Genomic DNA, 27,063 nt, shown 5'->3' with positions numbered 1-27,063 from the left:
GTAACAGGCTCCTATGGCCTTATAACATACTCCTCCATGAGTCCTGCCACAAGTTTCACAAGCACGGGTAGGAAAGGAACCCCTAGATGTCTGCTGTCCGGATCTAGGTGGCCTCTGCCCTGAGAATCTTCCCCTACTAGATCCTCTGTTACTTGGTCCCCCAAAGCTCTTCCTCTTACCCGAATTGTTACTTGGACTTTGACCTGTAGGCTTACTGCTCTTCTCTTTTTCAGTGATTACCTTCTCAAATGCCCCTTCTAGTTCTATCCTTTCCAATTCAAGGGCCTGCGATATCAACCCAGAGAAGTTGTCATGTCGAAACCCAACCACTTGTAATCTCAAACTAGGCCTCAAACTAGCCTCAAACCGTTTGCATCTGTCTGTACTGGTAGTGAGTAGGCTTCCAACATAGTGGCTGAGGCGAGAAAAGTCTCTCTCATACTCATTTCTGATCTTGTTCCCTTGCTTCAAACTAAGAAACTCCTGTAGCTTCATATCCACATAGGCATCAGGAACATACTTCTGTCTAAACTCCCTTAGAAAGTCATCCCATGTCAGCACTGGCGGCTCAGCCAAACTGTAGGGAATGGTCTTCCACCACTCATATGCATCTCCATGCAGCAAGGAAATTGAATATTCAAACTTCAACTCATCTGTGCAGTGCAATTTCTTGAAAACCCTCTCCATTCGTTCTAACCATTGCTCAGCTTCCAATGGGTCCACTGTACCCTTGAACTCTGTTGCCCCATACTTCATTAACTTGTCATATTGCCTGGCTGGGGATGGTGGTTGCACTGGAGGTGCTTGCACAGGAGCTTGGACTGGTATATTGCCAGCCATTTGCTGAAATAGTGTAGCCATCTGTTGAGCGAACTAAGCAGGAAACTGCATGGGTGGGATGGGTGCAGCCAATCCACTGGCATTCTGAGGAGCTGGGGCTTTCCCTTGTACCTCAGCTGCTACTGATTACTCTACTGTGTGATCACCCTCTTCCATATTGAATCACAAGGAATTCTACTCCCTGAGCAACCAACACAAGGAGATTTCCTTCCATTAGTCCATATTTATGATGTAATGCACTATATGTATCAATAATGACAATTGAGCAGTTGTACTTATCAAAAATTTTCAAACATGCAATTTCAAAACTTGTATAAAAACCAAAGCTCTGATACCACTAAAACATGTCACACCTTATCCCTTGTAAGGCATGACATGTTTCCATAGCATGCCTAATGAATCACCGAACTCCACCTACCGATAACCCATTAGTTATGCTACAAAGGATTTTAAAACAAACCATAGCTTTTTATCTTATCAATTCTTTTGCGGAAAACTGTATGAGAATAGTTAAAATTCCATGCAAACATTCATTGGAAATAATGATAGACTAAATATTGCAAAAGTTACACTTTCATAAGTCTCAAAGTAAAATACAAAATAATTACAAACTCAAAATGTGATAGCAATGCAATGTTTTTAAATACAAACTGCTCAACGTCCGTACATCCATGCATATAGGTACAAAATACATCAAAAGGAAATTACAGGGGTATGACTACAATATATACCCACAAACAATACCAAAATGCTGCTTTCAAGTCTCTCACTCGGCAGCCTTCTCCTTTCCCTTACTTTCGACAGCGTAAAGAAGCTATCGCTGAGTATATCACTCAGTGGTGCACAACTAATAACTTTAAAACTTAAAGTAAAACATAATTTGTCAAAGCATAATAAATCACATTTTTCTTAAGCATGAAAACTTCACAATAGTTCTAAGTTCATAAGAGCCATTTATTGGAATAACATTTCAAATGAGAAATCACACTTCATAAATCACAATTCACAAAGCATTAGTGTTGCCAACATCAACACACAGTTCAGGCCATGACACAAAATTTCACGATCAGTGCTGTGTTGTACACCACGACAAAGCAATCTCAACCTCACTAACCGTTATTAATGAGGGAAGGGCTAGCTAGCTAATGAGTACTCATATAGTCTTACCCCACTAACCGTTATTAATGGGAAACATAATCAATATCAATTACCAACCCCAAGTAGCCGTTACTACTGGGGAGTTTCAAAAGGGACTGTCATGCTAACTGTGGTTTCAAAACAGTTTCCAAAAATTTTCCATTCAACAATCACATTTATAAACCAATAAATACAATTAAATTCATCATAATATCCAAATAAAGGTAGCAACACCTAAATTTCTTAAATGCAAGAGAAAAACCATATTTCAGTCAAAGTAAACTTGTTCAAAGCAAACTCATTCAATTTAACACATTCCAAGCAATTTACAAATTTAAAAACGAAGAAATTGTTAGTTGCGCACAAACCTTCAATGCTCTCCTTTATTGTTACCTACTTCTCATTGTCTGTTCCAACTTCTTTTTCTACTGAAAATACACAAATAGAATACATCAATACCAATCTCAATTGCTGCCAAGAACTCATTATATGCATGTCTAATGCATCCCAAGTTAGCTTTGAAAATTTTAGAATATTTTGGTTTTGGTACAGTTTGGTGCCCCAATCTTTGAACCCAATTTTTACCTAGTTTCGATCATAATTTGGTGAGGTGTTCTTCATGAAAATTGTTCATTTAGGTCTTAACTTTATTTTCCTTTTTGAATCGCCTAATTCGGAGCTGTGTAGCTCAAGTTATGCCCAAAACACCATTACTATTTACGTCACTATTCATGCTGCAGATTTTGTTCTGGCAGATTTATCGATCCAACTTCGTTCAGCAATTTGACCAAGTTAAGTCCATAATTTGGTCTAACGTTCGTCATATGAAATATTCTACTATGGCTTAGGTTTCCATCGGTTTAAGAATCCTCTAAATCGGAGTTTTCTAGAGAGAGTTATAGCCTTGCAAAGTTTACTGTTCATTTGGTCAATTTTAGGTGCCCAGATTCTAGCAGATTCGGTGACCCGAATTCGTTTCGCAATTTGATTGAGTTAAGTTCATAATTTGGCCTAACATTCTTCATATGAAATATTCTACTATGTCTTAGGTTTCCATCGGTTTAAGAATCGCCTAAATAGGAGTTTTCTAGAGAGAGTTATAGCCTTGCAAAATTTACTGTTCATTTGGCAATTCTGCAGTTTTGCAGATTTAGTAACTCAATTTCGCTCAATAATTTGATTAGGTTAGTGGCATAATTTGGGTCTGTGTTCTTCATGAAAGTTTTAGGTCTATATCTCATCTAACTACTGGTAAAATTTCAGGTCATTTTGACCTGCCTAGCTCGAGTTATGACCCAAACACGATTACTATTCATGTGTACTGTTCATACTGTAATTTTTCAAGTTTGGTCAGTTTGTTCACTAGGTTTTGGTCACTTTTTGGGCATACTTCCTAAATGAAAATTGTGTCATTTAGTGCCTATTTTCAGTCTCAATTGGTCCCATACCAATTGGACTTTTAAAATTTCATTTTTGGTCCCTCAAAGTTGACTTTTGGTCATGCTTCATACCCAATCCGAATTTGGCTTTGATTTAAACACTTCTCACACACTTAATTAGGTCACAAATGGCCATTTCTTTCCTTAAACTATGTCAAAGACATCATTTAGCACTTCTTCACATTTTTGGTCTCTAAACCCTAATGTTCAAAACCCTAATTTTTCTCCCATTTGGCCAAAACCCTAGTTTAGGTTCCATATATGTTTTCTTTCATTTTCTTATAAAATTTCATCATAAATTAACTTCATTCAAAGCTTATACAACTAATCTAAAATGAAAAGAAAATGACCTCTTGTTGATTTCATTCCAACTTCACTTTTCTTCCAATTCTTGTTCTTCTTGCTTTTAATCTCTCAATCAAAGATCTCTTTGATGTTTTCTTTTAGTGGGCTATGGAATTTATGAAGAGAATTTAAGGGAATTAAAACTTGAGAGGGGAAATCAATGAGGGGAAGAAGTGGAATTATAAATTTTAATTGTACCATAAGAATAATTAAACTTAAATTTTTATTCCCTTTTTTTTTTTTTACTTAATTTTTCCTTTTAATTAAATAATTAAATTTAACTGTAACATCCCCACTGTACATATTTTGTACGTTCTACTGCTCCAGTAGTCAAATAACAGTCCAGGCAAGTTAGGATGTCTGGAACTATACTTCAGTGATAGTGAACAGACATATAATGATGAAATAAATAAAAATAGAATGCAAGAAAAATCAAAGAAAAATGAAAGAGAGAAAATGAAGCTATGTTAAACGAGCCGACACCGCAGCGATGGGTGACCGCACTGGAAAGGCTGTTGCCGACCCCGGGACCACGGGGAACCCTCAGAATGTAATTCTGGGATGTAAGTAAAGGTCTATTGAAATATAATTGACACTAGAATTATTAAAGAAAAATTAATAAATTAGTACAAAGAAAAACGAAAAATCGAGAAACAGACAAAAATCGGTGTTATCGAAAAATCGGGAATATAACCCGAAGTGGGGCATTTTGGTCAATTGACACCTAGAGTTGACTTTTGACCTAAATGTCCATGAAAAATAAGTAGTATTAAATTTTGAAAATGTCATGAAAATAAGAAGTTTTATACATAATGTAATTAAAAGAAATTATGGGGACATAATTGAAATAACTATAAGTTTAATTATACTAATATTAACCTAAAGTGAGTGGCATATATTATATTCATAAATCTTAATTAGTGGAGCCTTATGGACGTGTAAAAGCACTAAGTGGACAGATTTTATGAGGAAAACCATTCATTTTCTTCAATTCCACTTCCATGGCCGAATATGGGTCTCCATTTTTCCTCCATGAGAACTCATCATGCAAGCTTCAATCCTCCCCCATTTTCAACTTAAAACTCAAGGTTCCCTTCATCAAACTTTGTCTCCACACCATGGGAAAGCTTTGGGCAGCAAGAAAAAGAAGAAATTTCAAGGTTTAGCAAGCTATAAACAAAGGTTAGTGCTAGTTTTCCTTACCTCACTTAATTAAACTTTGTACTAAGGTTGAGATGAGTTGAATTATTGAAAAATTGGAAGGATTGGATGAATATTTAATGGTGATTGAATTTGGCAGCCATGGAACCTAAAGAGGTTTGAATTATCTTTACATGTATTTGATGGGAAATGATATTGATTAAGGTAATTAGAGGTCCTAGCAAATTAACTTTATGTATATGTTGAGATTGAGTGATTGAATTAGGAGTTTGAAAGAATTGTTGAAGACCTTGGATAATTGTTGAATTGGGGCAGCCTTGAGAAGCATGAAAATGGTTAATTTATGCATATTATTGTTGATTAATGATGCTCAATTTATGCGATTATAAGTGGTAGAATTTAATTGTAAGAGTACATGTGAGGTTGACAATGTGAAAGTGGGTTTTGAACAAAATTTTGAAGACTTGGACAATTGAGCTTGAAATTGGCAGCCTATAATGTTATGAATTGTATTTGAATTTATGTAATATATTGATGAGATGTGATGGTATTAAATTGTGGGCAGCATGTGTAGTTAAAATGGAAGTGTTTGTGTAACATAAGTGTTGATGTACATTGAATTTGGGTGGATGTAAATGTTGAAGTTTAATGGTGTATTGTGTGCCTTGTGCCCTTGAGTATTCTGACCAGAATTCTTGCTGGAATTGTGTACAATATATATATAGAAGTGTTGTTGATTGAATATTATAGTAATGAGGAGGAGAAGGAACATTAAATTGGGAGTGTATGGGCTTTGTGCAGGTTGTGTATTGAGGGCAGCACCTAAATGAGGCCATAAGTGCCAAACTATGAACCCAATTGGTATGAGGCCAATATGGGGTGAAACTAGACACCAAATAGGCCAACTTTCATGTAGAAAGGTTGCCAAAATTCTGCCTAGAAACTGACCTTAAAAAGTGACCAAATCCGGATTAGTGCATTTAAGGCCTGAAAACTGACCATTTGGGCAGTAGTTAGTGTTTAGGCCATAACTCACTGAAAACAGGTCAAATTGACCTGAAATTTTGACCATGAATAGATAAGACCTATATCTACAAGTCTTATGAAGACACCCAAGCCTAGAAATGACCATAAGAAAGTCAAAAAGCTTGCACAAATTCGGGTCCAAAAACTGGCCGAACCTAAAATGACCTAAAATGACCTAAAGTGACCAATTTTGATACATTTTGACCAGCAATAGTAAAATGACCATAACTTGGTCTACATAACTCAGAATGATCTGAAATTTTGCCTCGCGTTCCATAAGACATAGACCTACAAGTTTGTAGTTTGGACCGAAACCCGAAAACCGAGGAAACTAGGTCGTCCGGCTAGGTCAAAATAGTACACCAAAATCCGGTAAATTGCAATAAAATGCAATACACTTGGAAATGAATTTGGTAGCATATACCAACACTAAAGGGTTATAAAATGTGACATATTGGTAACATTAGAATTGACTCACCTAGAGTGCATCAAGGGTCAACATTATAGGTTGACTAACGAAATAAACTGAAGGGAATAGTACCAAGAGAAATAGGACTTTAAGCTAAACAAATCTAGCACACAAAAATTGAGAAATTAACCCAATTTTGCACCAAAGTTGCAATCTGTCCAGCTTTAGTAAATTGACCATATCTTGGTCTATACAACTCGAAATGACCTAAAATCTTGCCCCGCGTGCAATAAGACATAGAGCTACAATTTTTCTTCTTTGACCAGAAGCTAAAAACCAAGGAAAATAGGACTTTAAGCTAGACCAATCTAGCACACTAAAATTGAAAATTGGTAATTACATAAAATGATGCTCGAAGTGATTTGGCAATGAATGCCAACTTGTGAAAAGGGTAAATTGCATTATATTGACAACTTATTGAATTGTAAATTGTGACATGTTGATGCTAGAATCAACCTATCCATGATGCATAAAAAGGTCAATAATTTTATTGACAAGTGAAAGGCATAAAGATGTATAAACCCTATGAATAAAGAATTAAATATGTAATATTGTAATATGCCCTAATTTGCCTATTTGACTAGTTTGGATAGTTTGGCATGCCAATAGGATTCTGACAGCTGTTCTGTAAATGACTTTACGTCATACTGTGTTTTATGGCTTATTATGCCATACTATGATTTAATAGCCTATGGCTATACATATTGTGTTATTATACTCGGCTTAATGCCTGATTGATTATATGGCTTTTTAGCCACACTATTTGCACACCGGGAGACACTTTGTGACCGACGGTGTGACGGCCCGAGGTACTAGGTACCCAGTGCTAGTATATCCGTTTATCCAGTCTGGTCAGTGTATAGGCTACACGGGCAGTCAATTAAAATATTATTCAATTCAAGCAATTAAGTTAAATTAAGTATAATGAAATTTCAGTATAATTAAGTTAAGTATTGAATGAATGAGTAAAAGAGATTAGCAAAAGAAACATAACAAAAATATAAATTACAGAACCGTAGAGACTTGAAATACAATACAGTTAGAATAATTTGTATACTGGGTAGTATTACTGAAAAGTTATAAACTAAGCACTTCCAAAGAGGAACAAACTAGTATATAAGATCGTTGATACTAAAAATACCATACCAAATTAAATTGACTCCTGAGTATCCGAATTATGAATTATTTCTTTCTTTATTTGTATATATTACTTCTTGTTATACTATTGCACCACTAAGCAGAAATGCTTAGCGCGATGGAATTGCTTCCTCGCGCAGGTACTGAAGGTAAAACCAGTAGACTGTCGACTGAAATTTTTGGAGTCCAAACCTGCAGAAGTGTCAGAAGAGTTCAAAATTGTCACCTCCTCAGCAATGCATGTAGATAGGGCTCATTTTATACATGTTATGTATATTGTTCATTCCTAGCACATTGTAAATTATTTGTATATCTTGTACAAAATAAACTCATGTAATTAACCTATGAATTGTGGAAGCTATTCAAAGTAAGTATTTTAATATGTGAATTGAAATTGAGTTATAATGAGATTGTACTTGTGAATATTGAGATGTTGAAAATCTGATGAGATTTCTGAGAAATCTGGATACTGTATTGAGATACATTATGTTTGAAAATTTTTGAGACTATTAAGTTTGAGAAATTGAGTATATATTGAAATTGTTTTTGGCAGGTTCAGAAGAACTGCTAGTCCAAATTACAGCCGGCACGTTGTCAGATTATCATTAAAATTTTTGAAATTTCCAAATTAATTAGATTTTGATAAAAAAAGAAAAAAGAAAAATAGCCTAAACCTTAAATAAAGTTTTTGAATAAATAAATCAAGAACTGTAATGAAATCAGATAAGATCAGGTGCTTCGGCACGCCGTGTAGCACACCTTGCTCGGCTACACTGTAGACGGGTGAGGGGTGTTACATTAACTATCAAAAGCCCCTAAGTCTTTCATTTTAATTTTGTCATAATGGAAATGAAAGTTTAAGTTTTCATTTCTTAAATTTTCCCTTACATATTTTTACTTGAATTTTTCTTCAATTTTTACCCCATAATTCAATTCATTAATTTCATTTAATTTATTTGACATATTGGTCAAAAGTCAACTCTTGAGGTGAATTGACCAAAATGCCCCTCATCAAGTCATAATCCTTCTTTTTATAATACCCAATGAGTCCTTAGCTTTTTTGTTCACTAGAATTTTTATTGCGTCTATCTTAATTAATTTTCTATTTATTTTTGGTCCTCAAGGTGTCTTTGAATAGTATTAGTCATGGACCAAAAATGGTACTATTCATAACTTGGAGGTTCGGAATGTTACAAAATAGGTGATAACTTGTGTATGTGTGTGACTTACTAGGCTCATCACTAATTGGCAATGAGACATGATATCAACTCTTAATATCATCAGAACTCTTTCTTACCATAAATGATTTCTCTAAATCATTTTATGAACCTCATAGACCATGGTTAACACCTAGCATAGCATGCCATGGCCACCCAATTAGTAATAAGGTTTACCTTAAATGAACCTATAATCATATGTTACCATGCAATAGAATCTCTCTGTTACAAAATCCCAACTCAAGCTGGAGTCATGGTTTATGTCAAACTCCATTTGCTATGAATATTATGTTCTCTTTTAATTCCAGTTCTTGATTAAAAGATTTTCTCATCAGAAACTCTATTCTGAATAAATCTATCTGTCCTGGCCAGGAACTTGAAACATCAAGAACAATTAAATGAACATAGGATTTTATCTCTATTTACTTAGAGGAACAGATTCCATCTTAATCAACACTTACCTCCATATATAACTAGTAGGAGCCAACACATGCCCATATACCCATACATAGTACAAGTATGAAAGCAGTATCAAGCTCAAACTACCTATATATAAGATAATTGTGCTATCTCAGGTCTAAAGATTATATGCACTGATATGATTTATGACAAAACATTGACAAGAGTAAACTCCATGTGCTTGTCATAAATGTCACTGGTTAGGCCTACTTATCATTTATAAGTGCCTATCATGTTTGTTATATGGCATGAGACTCACCATTCCATCTTATTTATATCTCATATAAATAACTTGGGAACAAACATGAATACAATCTTTCTGGATAAGTCATGTCCTTATTATGAAGTATCCTCGATTGTGAATCTATTTATGATACTTTGTGCTAGAAATATTGTCACTCATATTCTTAACAACTTAAGAATAATATTTCTAACAAAATATCAATGGACCTTTTCTATTACACATAAATATATTATGTAAACGGAAAAGTGGAAATGCCTTTTATTAATAAAAATATGTACAAGATACATACTAAATGATATACTCTAGGGCATACTACTAACAAGAATACCTAATGATCTATTGAACTTCAACTACCGATAACTCATTAAGTACTCTACAAGGAATTTTAAAACCATTTTTTTTTACTTTTTAGAAGTGGTGAGCATTTTCTTACATTTAATAAAAGTTTAAAAACTAGTTCAAATTTTTATCCATTTTATTTTTATGCAAATTTTTAGAAAAATTTTGACAGAGTGCCGTCTGTATTTTAAGAAAACAGTTCTTCAAAAACCTGTAAAAACACTTCCACAAATTTTTTTTCATCAAACTCACTACTACTTCAACACAACTCAACATCATTTCTCAAACTCCAAAATTCAAATCAATAATTCATAACTCAATTGTTATCAAAATGGTACTCAATATTTCCATTCATTTTTCATTAAAGTAAAAACAAATTACATTTATCAACCACTTTACATTAGCAAATCCAAAATAATATTATTAGAAACTTTATACAACTACTCATGACCAGTTTATACATGTACATACATTTACATACATCAAAATAAATATTACAATCAGGGTATAAAATATACTCGACAGAACTTAAGGGGTGTAGCTCCAATATCCTTAGTAGCTCACTCTGCTACTCCTCTAGTCTCTATATCTGCGACAGCAATAACAGCCATCGCTGAGTACTATGACTCAGTGGTACACAATATACTAAAATAACATTTATGCATAGTTCAAATCATGCTTATTCAAACACATTGCTGAAAATGAAAGACATATGCAAAACATGATTTATAAACTTTTAGTCCAATAATTGCATTTAAGAATTCTCAAATCAATTTCATAAAAACACACAGTTATATCATGTCATTCGAAACATATTCATCTCATTAGCCGGAGGCTTATGAGAAATCACAAGGCTAGCTAGCTCAAATATATGGGTACCCATTCAAATTTCTTCTTCTACTAGCACACACCTCAACACTTCAGCTAGAGAAGGAATCAAAATTCGAAATTAATTTCTCCCACTAGTCATGCTGGTGAGACGTTCAAATATATGGTCATGACACTATGGTTTCAAAACTGTATTAGCAATTTACTAAACATTTATTGCCATTTTAAACACATACAAGTAAACTTTCAATAATTTAAGTCAAAAGCATAATAAACTTTTCAATACAATTAAGTCACAATTTAATATCACAATTCATTCAAAATAATTTGCTGAAGAAAATTTACAGAAATTTCTATGTTGTGCACAAACCTTATACGAGTCGCCTCTTGGCCTTGACTCGATGCTTCAGGTTCTTTCCCTGTATTCTTTTCCATTAAAACACATAATTTTACAGTGTTTCAGTACCACAAATTATCATAAGTCCAAAAATAATTTTAAATCTAACTTTAATATACTTAATTTGATGTTCTTTGAAATTTGTATTTGGGGGTTACTATTCACGATACTATTCAAGTCAATTTGTTGACTTTCTAATACTTAATAAGTAAGAGAATTCTAATTTCACTCACATACCACATTTTAGTTACCTAATTTGTTGGTTTTGGTTGTTTTCTCAATCTTCAAGTCCCTTAGGCACAAATTTTAAATTTTTAATTTTGGTGTTCAGATTTGTACTATTCCATTGGTCATATTGCTGTGATAATTTGGCTAAGTTTTCTTCATAGAAGTTGTTTCTTATTGTCTTAACTTTATTTCCGTTTTTAAATCACTCCATTTGGAGTTTTGTAGCCCAAGTTATGGCCATTTAAACATGGCTGGCCGGATTTGGTGTTACTCAGAATTGTGGGAATTTACTGGTTAATGGTAGTTTTTGTGGGTTGACTGCAGGTGAGTTTTTAGATAGCTTATGGTCAAATTTTGAGTTTATTTTCTTCATGAAAGTTGTAGGTCTATATCTCAGCTTTCTTTTAGTATAAAATTCAGGTCATTTGGACCTTCCTAGTCCAAGTTATGGTCATTTACGTAACTACTGTTCATTTAGTCATTTTTGTACAGGTCAGTTTGCTCAATTCCAGATTTGGCCTAATTGTTCACTAAGTTATGGTCACTTTCTGGGCATGCTTCCCGCATGAAAAATGTGTCATTTTGTGTCTAGTTTCATGCAAAATTGGCCTCACACCAATTGGGGTAGTAAATTTTTAGTTTTGGTCCCTGAAAGGGACCTAGGTCAAGCTGCCTGCAGATTGACCTTCACCAATATGAATTGGAACTTGGTTTCAACAATTCATACACACTACAAATGGTTACAATTGACCATTTCTCAACTCAAATAAGGTCAATAACATCATTTGGCCAATTCTTAAATTTTTCTTCAATTTTTTTCTCTCAAACGGTAAGTCGAGAACCCTAATTTTCTAAATTCTTCATAATTCATACAATTAAAATGTTCTAATAATCTTTACATGCTTAATCAAGCTTACATACATAATTAATTGAACTAAAACACTTCAACATCTCTTAACCCCATGGCTGCTGAATTCTCACTCCCATTTTTCAAGCATAGTTTCTTTATTTCTAATGAAATTTCATCACATTTAAACTTAAATTCATGCATTTGATAAAAATCTAAGCTTGAAGTTACACTTACCTCAATTTGTGAAATCCCTAACTCTTCAATTATCCACTTTCCTCTTCCTTTTTGTTCACAAGATGCTTGTCAAGATCCAAGAACAAGATTTAGTTAAAGGAGTTAGGGAATTTATAGAATAAAATCAAGCTTTTGAAAGCTTGAGATGGGTGTTAATGGTGGAAAGGAATGAGAGAAATGAGAGAGAAAGGGGTGACGGAAATGGAAGAAGAAGTGTAATTTTTTTTTCTTTTCTTTTTGTTATTTTATGCATTTTTAATACATAATTATCCCACAAATTTCAATTTTTAAATATTAGATTTATTGCATCATGCTTATGTCATGCATGATGTCATAACTTTTTAATTTTTGGATTTTTCATTTCCTTTTCATTTCTTTTCCATTTACTTCTTTAATTTAATTCTTGATCCTGAAATTTTCTATTCTCTAATTTTATTGAATAGTTAGGTCAGGTGTCAGCTTTAAGGGTGAATTGACCAAATTGCCCCTCGCTGGTTCAATCTGGTTTACTAATTGTTTGACATTTTTTTGGATCTCTGTGCTAATTATTTGACCTGCTTAACAATTCTTTTTCTTGATTTTCTCTTTTCCACTGTGTTCACAATAGTCTTAAGAACCGTGGCATCACATTTTACGATTCAAAATTTGAGTTTAGACTGACCTCGCAGTCATTCTCGAGAAGGTCACCCATTGTTGTGACTCCTGACTCATTTAACTTCTTGTGTTCTGTTGTTCTTCTTTATACTTAACTATTTGGCAATTACTAAATATTTGTGTTCAAGGCTTATCTAGGTGTCTTAGACGTGATTCTAATTCCCTTAATTGTCTGGATCGACACCGGTCATCAGAACAGTAAAATATACCAGGCTATGCAAATAGGGGTGTTATAATTCTCTCCCCCATAAAAAAAATTTCGTCCCGAAATTTTACCTGGTATCAATCTCTGAACAGTTGTGGGTGCTGTCTCCTCATGTCATCCTTTCGTTCCCATATAGCCTTCTGGCCCGAATGATGGTTCCACAGCACTTTCACTAATGGTATTTACTTATTCCGCAGCTGTTTCACCTCATAAGCCAGAATCTCTATGGGTTCTTCATCATATGTGAGATCTGGATTCACTTCAATTTCTTCCACCAGTAATATATGAGATGGGTCAGATCTATACCTCCTCAGCATAGACACATGAAAGACGTTATGTATCTTCTCTAACTCTGGAGGTAGTGCTAAACGATATGCCAAAGGACCCACTCTTTCTAGAACCTCATATGGCCCAATGAAATGAGGACTTAGTTTCCCCTTTCTACCGAATCTCATAATTTTTCTCCAAGGGGAAACCTTGAGGAATACTTTCTCACCCACTGCATATTCAATATGCCTTCTCTTCAGATCAATATAGGACTTCTGATGGTCTGATGCAGCTTTAAGTTGATTTCTAACCAATCTGATTTTCTCTTTAGTTTGCTGAATAATTTCAGGCCCAATCAACTTTCTTTCACCTACCTCATCCCAACATAATGGGGTTCTACATTTTCTGCCTTACAAAGCTTCATATGGAGGCATCCCAATGCTTGATTGGTAGCTGTTGCTGTAAGCAAACTCAATCAAAGGTAAGTGTGTGTCCCAACTATCCTCAAACTCAATCACACAAGCCTGTAGCATGTCCTCCAATATCTGAATTACTCTCTCAGATTGGCCATCTGTCTGTGGGTGGAATGCAGTACTGAAGTTCAATCTAGTTCTTAGGGCTCTTTGAAGACTACCCCAGAATCTAGCAGTGAACCTAGGATCTCTGTCTGATACGATGGATACTGACACTCCATGCAGTCTTACTATCTCATCTATGTACAACTTGGCCAATCTTTCTAAACTGTAGTCCATCCGGACAGGCAAAAAATGAGTAGACTTGGTCAGTTTGTCAACTATAACCCATACTGCATCATGACTCTTCTATGTCCTCAGAAGTCCCATCATAAAATCCATTGTTATTCTCTCCCATTTCCATTCTGGTACTGGTAGTGGATGTAACAAACTAGCTGGTACTTGATGCTCTGCCTTCACTTGCTGACAAGTTTGGCATTTGGAAACAAATTCTGCTATATCTCTTTTCATACCCATCCACCAGTAATGCTCTTTCATCTCTCTAACATTTTTGTGCCACTAGGGTGCATAACAAAAGGAGACTCATGTGCTTCCTTCAAAATGATCTGTCTCAAGTTAACATCATTAGGAATGCACATTCTGCCCTGGTGTAGCAATAGGCCAATATTTCTCACTAAGAACTCAGGTTTCTTGCCCTGTCTGACTTCTTCCAATAGCTTCTGATACTTCTGATCATTCTGAGCAGTCATTCTGATCTGATCAATCAACACTGGCTGTACATGCCATGCAACTATTGTCTGCCCCTCATCATTAATCTCTAAGCTGGCATGCAATACTCTCAACTCATGTACCATAGACAAAGGAGAAACTCGTAGACTTGCCATAGTCTCATGACTTAAGGTGTCAGCCATCACATTAGCTTTCCCTGGCTGATAGTCTATCAAACAATCATAGTTTTTTATCAACTCTAACTATCTCCTTTGTCTCAAATTCAACTCCTTCTGAGTGCCAAAATACTTCAAACTCTTATGATCTGTATAGATGTAGCACTTCTCCTCATACAAATAGTGTCTCCAAATCTTAAGAATGAAAACAATAGCTGCTAGCTATAAGTCATGTGTCGGATAATTCCTCTCATGTGATTTCAGCTAGCGTGATGCATAGGCAATGACATTCCGCTCTTGCATCAATACACAGCCTAACCCATTGTGAGAAGCATCACTGTAAACAGTATATTCTTTACCCAGTGTAGGTAAAGTCAGGACTGGAGCTTCAGTCAAACATCTTTTCAACTCATCAAAACTCTGTTGGCATTTATTAGTCCACTGAAATTTCACATCTTTTCGAAGTAGCTTAGTCAATGGAGATGCCAACATGGAGAATCCCTTCACAAACTGATGGTAGTATCCAGCTGAACCCAGAAAACTGTGAATTTTTGTGATATTTCTGGATGGTCTCCAATTAAGGACAGCTTCTATCTTACTTGGGCCCTCTACCGATACTACATGCCCCAAGAAAGATATTTCTTTCATCCAAAATTCACACTTCGACAAATTTGGGTATAGTTGTTTCTCCCTCAAAGTATGCAGTACAATCCGCAGATGTCATCATGCTCCTCTACACTCCTTGAATAAACCAATATATCATCTATGAATACCACAATAAACTAGTCGAGGTATGATCTGAAGATAGTGTTCATCAGATCCATAAAAGCAGCCGGAGCATTAGTTAACCCGAATGGCATGACCAAGAACTCATAATGGCCATAGCCGGTTCTAAAGGCAGTTTTAGAAATACTCTGCTCTTATACTTTCAGCTGATAATAACCCGATCTCAGGTCAATTTTGGAGATCATAGCTGCACCCCTCAACTGATCAAACAAGTCATCAATGTGGGGCAATGGGTATCTATTCTTTATTGTCACCTTATTCAACTGGCAGTAGTCAATACATAAGCAGAGAGTGCCATCTTTCTTCTTAACAAACAACACTAGCGCTCCCCAAGGTGACACACTAGGGCAGATAAAGCCCTTATCAAGCAGCTCTTGCAACTGCACTTTCAATTCTTTCAATTCTGTTGGTGCCATTCTATATGGTGTTATAGAGATTGGATCCACACCAGACATAACATCAATCTTGAACTGCACTTCTATTTCTAGAGGTAATCCTTGCTATTCCTCAGGAAACACATACAGAAAGTCACATACTGTAGGGATGTCCCTCAATGCTGGAATCCCCGCTTAGGTGTCTATCACATGTGCCAAGTATGCTTCACACCCCTTTTTGATCATCCTTTTGGCTAGTGCAGCCGAAATGATGTTTGATGGCAGTAACTGCCTCTCCCTGTGTATTACCGTATCACTGTACAGAGGGAGACCAAAAGTGACTGTCTTCAGTCTATAGTCAATCATAGCGTGATGCCTGGCTAACCAATCCATGCCCAAGATGATATCATAATCTCTGAAGGGCATTTCAATCAAATCTGGTAGAAAAGTGTGTCCTTGGATCACTAAAGGACAATCTCTATAGACTCTATTGACCCGGACCTCTTGTCCTAACGGACTAGTTACTAGCACTTCAAAATCTATTTTGGCACACAAAACCGCAAGGAAACTAACTATGCTAGTACTAACATATGAATGTGTTGAATCTGGATCAAACAATACAAATACATCTTGATCAAAGATAGAGAATGTACCGGCTACAACATCGGAAGTCTCAGCCTCTTCCCGCTGTCTCATAGTGTAAACCCTGGCTGGAGTACTCCCTTGTGCTGATTGGCTAATAGTACCCTGACTGCCAAAAGCATTGCCTCTACCTCTGCCTCTTTCTCTGCTAACTGATTGTGAACCTCTTGTAGCAGGACTCTGAATGGATCCTTCTACAGTAGTAGGAGCTGGCCCAAATCTAGGGGCACTAGTGCAGTCCTTAGCGAGATGGTCCTTGCCTCCACAATTAAAGAAAGCTCCTGTTGCCCAATAGCATTCTCCCTCATGAATCTTGCCACAAGTCTCACAGGGGCGGGGCAGATGTGAACCCCTGGTCGACTGCTGACCAGATCTTGGGGGTCTCTGTCCAGAGAATCTACCCCTTCCAAACCTTCCACCTCTACCTTTGCTAGGTCCCCCAAATTTCTTCTTTTTTCCAGATGTACCACTAGGACTTTGTTCAACTGATTTTTCACCTTTTTCTTTCTTTGATTTTTCAGTCTTCTCAGCTTTCTCTTTCACTGGTGTTGCTTCTAATTTAATTCTTTCTAACTCAAGTGCCTAAGAGATGAGCTCTAAGAAGTTACTGTGTCTGAATCCCACTACTTGCATCTGTAGGCTAGGCTTCAAACCCATTTCAAATCTCTTGCATCTTTCTTTGCTGGTAGACAGGAGACTCCCAGCATAGTGGCTTAAGCAGGAGAACTCCCTCTCATACTTTGCCACTAATCTGTTGCCTTGTTTCAGACTCAGAAATTCTTATAGTTTCTGATCCATGTATGCATCTGGGACATGTTTCTGTCTGAACTCTCTGATGAAGTCGTCCCAGGTTAATACTGGCGATTCTGCCAAGCTGTGGGGGATGGTCTTCCACCAGTCGTACGCATCCCCTTGCAACAAGGACACTGAGTATTCAAATTTTAATTCATCTGGGTAGTGCAGCTTCTTGAACATTCTATCCATTCTCTCCAATCACTGCTTTGCCTCTAAAGGGTCCACTATACTCTTAAACTTTGTAGCCCCATACTTAAGTAGCTTCACACTGCCTGGCTAGAGGCTGTGGTTGCACCACAGGTGTCTTAAGTGGAGCTTGGGTAGGCATGCTTCCAGCCATTTGTTGGAATATTACAGCCATCTGCTGTGCGAACTGTGTAGGAAACTGCAGCATTTGTGGAGCTAGTGCCACTGACCCACTGACATTTTGTAGAGCTGGGGCTTCCCCTTGGGCCTCAGCCTCTACCAACTGCTCAACTGAGTGATCCCCTTCTTCCATTTCAACTTGGAGTTAAGATATCTCCTGAACAAATAACAAAAGGAGATTCCCTCCGTTAGTTCATATTTATGATGTAATGCACTGTATGTAACAAATAAAGACATTAAGCAGTTGTACTTATCAAAGAAAAGACACAAATTCACATGTTAAAACATACTTTAAAAATTTGCTTTGATACCACTAAAACATGTCACACCTTACCCCTCTGTAAGGCATAACATGATCCCGTAGAATACCTAATGAACTATCGAACTTCACCTACCGATAATTCATTAAGTACCCTACAAAGGATTTTAAAACCTTTTTTTTTTTTTTACTTTTTAGAAGTGGTGAGCATTTTCTTACATTTAATAGAAGTTTAAAAACTAGTTCAAATTTTTGTCCATTTTATTTTTATGCAAATTTTTGAAAAAATTTCGGCAGAGTGCCATATGTATTTTAAGAGAATAGTTCTTCAAAAACCTGTAAAAATACTTCCAATAATTCTTTTCCATCAAACTCACTACTACTTCAACATAACTCAATATCATTTCTCAAACTCCAAAATTCAAATCAATAATTTACAACTCAATTGTCATCAAAATAATACTCAATATTTCCATTCATTTTTCATTAAAGTAAAAACAAATTACATTTATCAACCACTTTACATTAGCAAATCCAAAATAATATTACTACAAACTTTATACAACTGCTCATAACCAATTTATACATGTACATACATTTACATACATCAAAATAAATATTACAATCAGGGTATAAAATATACCCGATAGAACTTCAGGGATGTAGCTCCAATATCCTCAGCATCTCACCCTGCTGCTCCTCTAGTGTCTATATCTGTGATAGCAATAACAGCCATCGCTGAGTACTATGACTTAGTGGTGCACAACATACTAAAATAATATTTATACAAAATTCAAATCATACTTATTCAAACACATTGCTAAAAATGAAAGACATATGCAAAACAAGATTTATAAACTTTTAGTCCAACAATTTCATTTAGGAATTCTCAAATCAATTTCATAAAAACACACAGTTATATCAAGCCATTCGAATCATATTCATCTCATTAGCTGAGGCTTATGAGAAATCACAAGGCTAGCTAGCTCAAATATATGGGTACCCATTCAAATTTCTTTTTCTACTGGCACACACCTCAACACTTCAGCCAGAGAAGGAATCAAAATTCGAAACTAATTTCTCCCACTAGTCATGTTAGTGAGACATTCAAATATATGGTCATGACGCTGTGGTTTCAAAACTGTCTTAGCAATTTACTAAACATTTATTGCCATTTCAAACACATACAAGTAAACTTTCAACTATTTAAGTCAAAAGCATAATAAACGTTTCAATACAATTAAGTCACAATTTAATATCACAATTCATTCAAAACAATTTACAGAAATTTCTATGTTGTGCACAAACCTTATACGAGTAGCCTCTTGGCCTTGACTGGATGCTTTGGTTTTTTTTTTCAGTATTCCTTTCCACTGAAGCACACGATTTTACAGTGTTTAAGTACCATAAATTATCATAAGTTCAAAAATAATTTCAAATCTAACTTTAATATGCTTAATTTGACGTTCTTTGAAATTTTTATTTTAGGGTTACTATTTACGATACTATTCAAGTCAAATTGTTGACTTTTTAATGCTTAATAGGTATGGGAATTCTAGTTTCACCCACATACCACATTTTGGTTGCCTAATTTGTTGGTTTTGGTTGTTTTCTCAAACTTCAAGTCCATTAGGCACAAATTTTAAATTTTCAGTTTTGGTGTTCAATTTTGCACTATTCCATTGGTCATGTTGCTATGATAATTTAGCTAAGTTTTCTTCATAGAAGTTGTTTCTTATTGTCTTAAATTTATTTCTATTTTTGAATCATTCCATTTGGAGTTTTGTAGCCCAAGTTATGCCCATTTGAACATGGCTGGCCGGATTTGGTATTACCCAGAATTCTGGGCATTTACTGGTCAATGGCAGTTTTTGTGGGTTGATTACAGGTGAGTTTTTGGACAGCTTATGGTCAAATTTTGGGTTTGTTTTCTTCATGAATGTTGTAGGGCTATGTCTCAGCTTTCTTTTGGTATAAAATTCAGGTCATTTGGACCTTCCTAGATCATGTTATGGTCTTTTACGTAACTACTATTTATTTAGTCTTTTTAGTGCAAGTCAGTTTGCTCAATTCTAGATTTTGCCTAATTGTTCACTAAGTTATGGTCACTTTCTGGGCATGATTCCTAAATGAAAAATGTGTCATTTTGTGTCTAGTTTCATTCCTAATTGGCCTCACACCAAATGAGTTGGTAAATTTTTAGTTTTGATCCCTGAAAAGGACCTAGATCAAGTTGCCTACAGATTGACCCTCACCAATCTTGGTTCCAACAATTCATACATACTACAAATGGTCACAATTGACCATTTTTCAACTCAAATAAGGTCAATAACATCATTTGGCCAATTTTCAAATTTTTCTTCAATTTTTTTCTCCCAAACCCTAAGTCAAGAACCCTAATTTTCTAAATTCTTCATAATTCATACAATTAAAATGTTCTAATCATCTTTACATGCTTAATAAAGCTTACATACATAATTAATTGAACTAAAACACTTCAACATCTCCTAACCCCATGGCTGCCGAATTCTCACTCCCATTATTCAAGCATAGTTTTCTTTATTTCTAATGAAATTTCATCATATTTAAACTTAAATTCATGCATTTGATAAAAATCTAAGCTTGAAGTTACACTTACCTCAATTTGTTAATTCCCTAATTCTTCAATTCTCCACTTTCCTCTTCCTTTTTGTTCACAAGATGCTTCTCAAGATCCAAGAATAAGATTTACTTAAAGGAATTAGAGAATTTATAGAATAAAATCAAGCTTTTGAAAGCTTGAGATGGGTGTTAATGGTGGAAAGGAATGAGAGAAATGAGAGAGAAAGAGGTGACGGAAATGGAAGAAGAAGTGTAATTTTTTTTTCTTTTCTTTTTGTTATTTTATGCTCTTTTAATACATAATTATCCCACAAATTTCAATTTTTAAATATTAGATTTATTGCATCATGCTTATGTCATGCATGATGTCATAACTTTTTGATTTTTGGATTTTTCATTTCTTTTTCATTTCTTTTCCATTTATTTCTTTAATTTAATTCTTCATCCCAAAATTTTCTTTTCTCCTATTTTATTGAACAGTTAGGTCAAGTGTCAACTCTAGGGGTGAATTGACCAAATTGCCCCTCGCTGGCTCAATTCAGTTTACTAGTTATTCGACATTTCTTCCGGATCCCTGACCTAATTATTTGACCTGCTTAACAATTATTTTTCGTGATTTTCTCTTTTCCACTGTGTTCGCAATAGTCCTAAGGACCGCAACGTAACATTTTATGATTTGAAATTTGAGTTTAGACTGACCTCACAATCATTCCCGAGAAGGTCACCCATCGCTGTGACTCCCGACTCATTTAACTTCTTGTGTTCTGTTTTTCTTCTTTATACTTAACTATTTAGCAATTACTAATTATTTGTGTTCAAGGCTTATCTAGGTGTCTTAGATGTGGTTCTAATTCCCTTAATTGTCCGGACCGACACCGGTCACCGGAATATTAAAATATACCAGGCTATGCAAATAGGGGTGTTACTTATGATATTCAATTTAATTATGCATATATATTTATGTTTAAGTGTTAAATGTTAATATGCATTATGGATGATCATGGACAATGAAAGACCAATGTGATTGGATATATTTCTTTTGTTCTTCTTTGGGATGTAATAATTAATTTTATTTATAGTGGCATATAATATAAGTGTTATATTACATAGGATGCAATTTCATTTGTTTAAGAACTATAAGGTCCATATTCTTATAAATTCGCCTTGGTATGCTAAGGGTTACTTTGTAATTGAATTGCAAGAAGCATGAAGAGATCAGGAGCATTGGTGGGATCAGTGGGAGCACATCAAGATCAAGAGTTGATTTATATACTCCATCAGCATCTCTTGTAATAGAATAGATGAAATGCACCTAGGAAATGCCTTAATTCAATTCTTGGTGGCTCAGAATTGAATCCTTTAGAAAGTCCATGATCATACCATTTTATTTAATTATCCATATATACATGAGATGTGTATGAATGGATGCTTGTATGAGATATATGCATGCCAAATAGATAATGTGCAAAGTGATACCTTTATAGCAATTAAGCTGACCACAAAATCTTCCAACAAATGATTAAGTTGGTAATGATACAATTACAGTAATTATATCATGGCTCTCCACTAGGACAATTGAATTTGGAAATTTAGATACTTAGACTGTCAGTTATGGTTACATAGGGATGGTTTTCATAGTCTAAGAGATTTTCTAAATTTAATTGTTAAAACATGTGATGTTATGAGTATGTGGGTACTTTGGTGATCAAGAATGGATGTACCTAAGGTCATCAAGGTTCAAACTTCCATACTCACTGGCCTAGTGGGCTCAACTTAACTAATGCAAGAAAGGCCAAGAATGGATGTACCTGAGGTTTTGAGCATTAAGAGCCAAAATTTATTGATTGAATTTCACATAAGATGTGATGAGCAAGTGTTGTTCATTTACATGTTGTTAAAAGTATCCAAGAAAATGTGATTTGAAGATGGTTAACAATATATAAGAATTCAATCACCCACTAGAAATCCATCCAACTAGGATTTTCACTTCCTACTATAGAAGTGTAGGATTCGCCAAGTTAGTGGGAGGACCAATTTGATTAAAAGAACATAATCATATTGGTAGTTAATTTACTTGATACAAGATAAATAATTTGAATCTTGCCTTTTTTTGCAGTAATTGAATCTGATAATTATGGCACAAAGGTCCAACCCATTATCATGCATACTAGATGAGAATAGGCTCACCAGACCTAACTTTTCTGATTGGCTAAGGAATTTGAGAATTGTTCTCAATCTTGAGCGTATAGGATATATTCTTGATTCTAAGATTCCTAGTGCACTACCACCTGAGGCCACAGAAAAAGAACATGACACTTTTAGAAAGTGGCATGAAGATGACATGCAAGCCAAGTGCTATATGCTTGCTTCAATGACTAATCAGTTACAGAAGTAGCATGAGAAAATGCAAACTTCTTCTGAAATACTGAGTTACCTTCAAGAGTTGTTTGGTGAAAACAGTAGGTTGGCTAGATATGAGATATCTAAACAACTGTTCAGAATGAAAATGCATGAAGGCCAGGATGTGGGAGAACATGTCCATACCATGATCTGGCTTATAGAGCAGCTGGAGGCATTGGATTTCTCTATGGACTTTTCTCTTCAAACGGATTTGATCCTTCAATCCTTGCCGAAGTCTTTTGGAAGCTTTATCACAAACTTCCATATGACTAAACAAGAATGCACTCTGGCTAGTCTTCTGAACATTCTTGTGATTGCCCAAGGCAATATGCCTAGCAGGAAGGGAAAGGAAGTGGCACTTGCTGCTTTTTCTTCTGGTAAGACCAAGAAAAAGAAGAAAAGCAATAAGAAGAAGTCGTCTTGTGCCTCTGGCCCTTCTGGTAAAGTGGGCAAAAAGAGCCAAATTGTGAAGAAGAAGGCAAAAGCAACTCTTGCTAACAAGGGAAAGTATTTCCATTGTCAAAAGGATGGGCACTAGAAGAGAAACTACCTAGAATACCTAGAGTTGGTAAAGAACAAGGAGACAAGACCTTCTGAAGGTATACCTATTTCTTGTTTCTTAGATTCTGATATTGCTTGTCATATTAATTCTGCTTGGGTCATTGATACTGGTTCTAATTCACATATAATTTCTGATGTGCAGGAATTAGTAAATCTTAAGAGCTTGGATCATGAAGAAGTGAGGTTGAAGATTGGCGATGGATGCAGTGTTGATGCCAAAGCCATCGGATCTACTTCTCTTATTATACATAGTCATTTTTATGATAATGCTTTGTATTTAAAGGACATTTTTTATGTACCCAACATGTATAAAAACATCATTTCTGTATCTAGTTTGACTAGAGACGGTTATGAATTTAGATTCATAAATGATGTATGTATAGTTTATTATGGTAATAAAGTTGTATGTTTGGGTTACTTGCAAAATGGACTTTATTATGTTGATAAAGAATACAAAATAGCTCCAAGCACAGAATATGAAATTAATGCAATAAAAAATGTCAACCTTAATCTAAAACAACTTTGGCACTTAAGATTGGGTCATGTAGCAGAAGATAGGATCATGAAATTGGAAAGGATGGGGATTTTGTCCACTTTAGGAAATGAACCATCACCAACTTCTGAGTCCTGCCTTTAGGGCAAAATGACCAGATCTCCCTTTGTGGGACAAGGGCAAAGAGCTAAAGATATTTTGAAACTCATACATAGTGATGTGTGTGGGCCATTTAGAGAAATGGCTAGAGGTGGATATTACTACTTCATTACCTTCATTGATGATAAATCTCGATTTGGGTATTTGTATTTAATGAAATACAAGTCTGAATCCTTTGAAAACTTCAAAGGATTCAAGGCTAAAGTAGAAAATCAAATAGGAAAAAGTATTAAAACCCTTCGATCTGATTGAGGTGGTGAATACTTGAGTACAGAGTTTGATGAGTTCCTTTGGGAACAGGGCATAATTTCACAATTGACCCCTCCTGGTACACCATAGTTGAATGGTGGGTCAAAAAGAAGAAACTGTACCTTGTTGGACATGGTACGCAACATGATGAGTTTCACTGATTTGCCTATTTCCTTATGGGGATTTGCATTAGAAACTGCATTGCACATTCTTAATAGGATTCCAACTAAATCAGTTTCTTTCACACCATATAAGATATGCCATGGAAGACAACCATCCCTTAAACATGTTAAGGTATGGGCTTGTCCAACTTTTATCAAGAAGCTGAAAATTGATAAATTGGAAACAAGGTCCGAAAAAGGTAGATTTGTTGGATATCCAAAAGACAGTTTTAGATATTATTTCTATCTGCCACAATCACAAAGAGTTGTGAGAAGTAGAGATGTAATTTTCTTGGAGAAAGTGTTTCTTCAAAAGGGTGGCAAAGGAAGGAAAGTAGAATTAGAATTAGAGAATTCTACTAATGACCAACAACCTGCACCCATGGATATTGATCCAATGGGAGAGCTTATGCCTATAGATAATGTAACACCCTCACTGTAGCAATTCCGTGCATTCTACTGTTCCGGTGATCGGTGTCGGTCTGGACAGCTAGAACGTCTGGAAAAATATTTAAACTAAAGTGAGGAACCATAATTAACTCAAATATTAATAAGAAAAATTAAGGAAAAATTTTAGAAATAAAATACTACTAAGTTAAACGAGCCGGTGCCCTAGAGATGGGTAACCTAGTGAGAAGTTGCGGTCTTCGCAACTAGAAGCCCTAAACTGGAGAGAAAATTTATAAAATAATTTTTGAGACTCCAGGGAAGAGTTATTGAGGTTTCTATAGCATTAGAATGCCAAGAAAATTCTTAGAAAAATTTTTCAATCAGTACAGACAATTTTAGTCTGTTAAGCCAAACTGAGGGCATTTTGGTCATTTCCCCTTCAGAGGTGATTTTTGGCCAACTTGTCCAGTTAAGTAAATAATTATTATGACACAAAATGTGAATAAATATTGCTAAAAATTAAATTGGAATTGAGTAGAGAAGAAAGGAAAAGAAAATGAAAGAAAATGCCAATTATGACATCACCACGACGTCATTATACCATTTCCACCAATCACATTTAACCAAGCCCACTTAAAATAAATAAAAAGAGGTAAAAGGAGGTAAAAATAAACAAAAGCCATCTGTTTCTTCTTCTCAAACCTAACCAGCTGAAACCCTTCTCAAACCTCACCTCATCTCACCTTGAAACCACTACCTAGCTTCACAAAAAATTGATCTTGCAACTTGAACATCCTCTAGGTAGCCAAAAGAGGAAGGAAAAAGGAAGTTTTGTTAGCTTGAAATTCAGCTCCAACAAGGTTAGTGTCCAAACTTTTGCTACACTGGTTTAGTTCATGTTTAATGGCATGAAATGAGTAAGAAATATAAGAAAATAAAATAAAAATGTGTGTGTGTGCACCCTAATAATTTTGGTAGCTTAGGTTGGTTAGGGTTTGATGAATTTGCTTGATAGCAAAGTGGCTATGAGCTGCCCTTAGTATTAGATGAGTGTTTGAATATGTTTGTGCAAGTGAAATGCAAGGATTAAGCATGAATGAACTTGAAAACTTGGACATTTGAACAACATTAGGGTTTGCTCGTGTAATGGTATGTTAACCTTGTAATGGTCAATTAGTGACCATTTGAATGTGTGTGAGGAGGAATTGAAGTGAGTAAGGATGTTGGAGTTGACCTTAGGCATGCTGCCCTTGGTGACCTGTAGGACTAAGTGTGATTCCAGCAGGTTTGGGTAACCATAAATGGAGTTGTATACGTTCAATTGGTGCAAGGCCAATTGAACATGAAATTAGACACATAATGGAACAACTTTGATGAAGAAATCCTGCCCAGATAACCAAACCAAGTTGACCTAAAAATTGCCCTAATCTGGGTGACTTGCATTCTGCCTAGGCAAAATGATCAAATGGACAGTATTTATTCATTTGGTCATAACTCAGTGTAGAAAGGTCCAATTGACCTGAAATTTTATCATCAGATAGCTGAGACATAGAACTACAACTTTCATGAAGAAACCAAACCCCAATTTTGATCATAACATATTCAACAATTGACCTGCAATCAGTGTACAAAACACTATAGATTTGGTTATGTCCAAAAAATCTAGAAAATTTGCAATCAGGCTAGTTATGGTATTTAGGCCATAACTTGAGCTAAAAGACTTCAAATGGAGTGATTCAAAAAAGGAAATGTAACTAGACACAATAAGGAACAACTTTCATGAAGACAATTTTGCCAAATTCCTACTGTACAAATGACTAATGGAATAGTAAACTTGGTGCTTGAAATCTAAAAATTGTGAATAACTAACAATAAGCTTTGAAATGGTATTGGCAACCAATACTAACAACTTTAGAATGCAAAATGTAGTATGTTGGGCATATTAGAACCAATATACCTATTGTCTATGTAAAAGTCAACATTTTTGTTGACTA

At 35.3% G+C, this 27,063-nt stretch overlaps 1 protein-coding gene across 1 annotated transcript; it reads left to right on the top strand.

The window, feature by feature from the left end:
• Positions 1-23,162: 23,162 nt before the first annotated feature.
• On the top strand, positions 23,163-23,594 carry LOC131183155 (uncharacterized). The gene has a single exon (XM_058153271.1). It carries the CDS (start codon positions 23,163-23,165, stop codon positions 23,592-23,594), a length of 432 nt encoding a protein of 143 aa, XP_058009254.1.
• The last annotated feature ends 3,469 nt before the right edge of the window (positions 23,595-27,063 follow it).

The sequence above is a fragment of the Hevea brasiliensis genome, chromosome 1 (genome assembly GCF_030052815.1).
Source record: "Hevea brasiliensis isolate MT/VB/25A 57/8 chromosome 1, ASM3005281v1, whole genome shotgun sequence".
NCBI classification, from domain to species: Eukaryota; Viridiplantae; Streptophyta; class Magnoliopsida; order Malpighiales; family Euphorbiaceae; genus Hevea; species Hevea brasiliensis.
The sequence above is the reverse complement of the archived record's forward strand: the minus strand, read 5'-3'. Positions and strand labels throughout refer to the sequence as shown.

Coding starts and splice junctions, on each gene's coding strand:
- LOC131183155 (XM_058153271.1), top strand. CDS start 23,163: ATGCATGAAGGCCAGGATGTGGGAGAACATGTCCATACCATGATCTGG.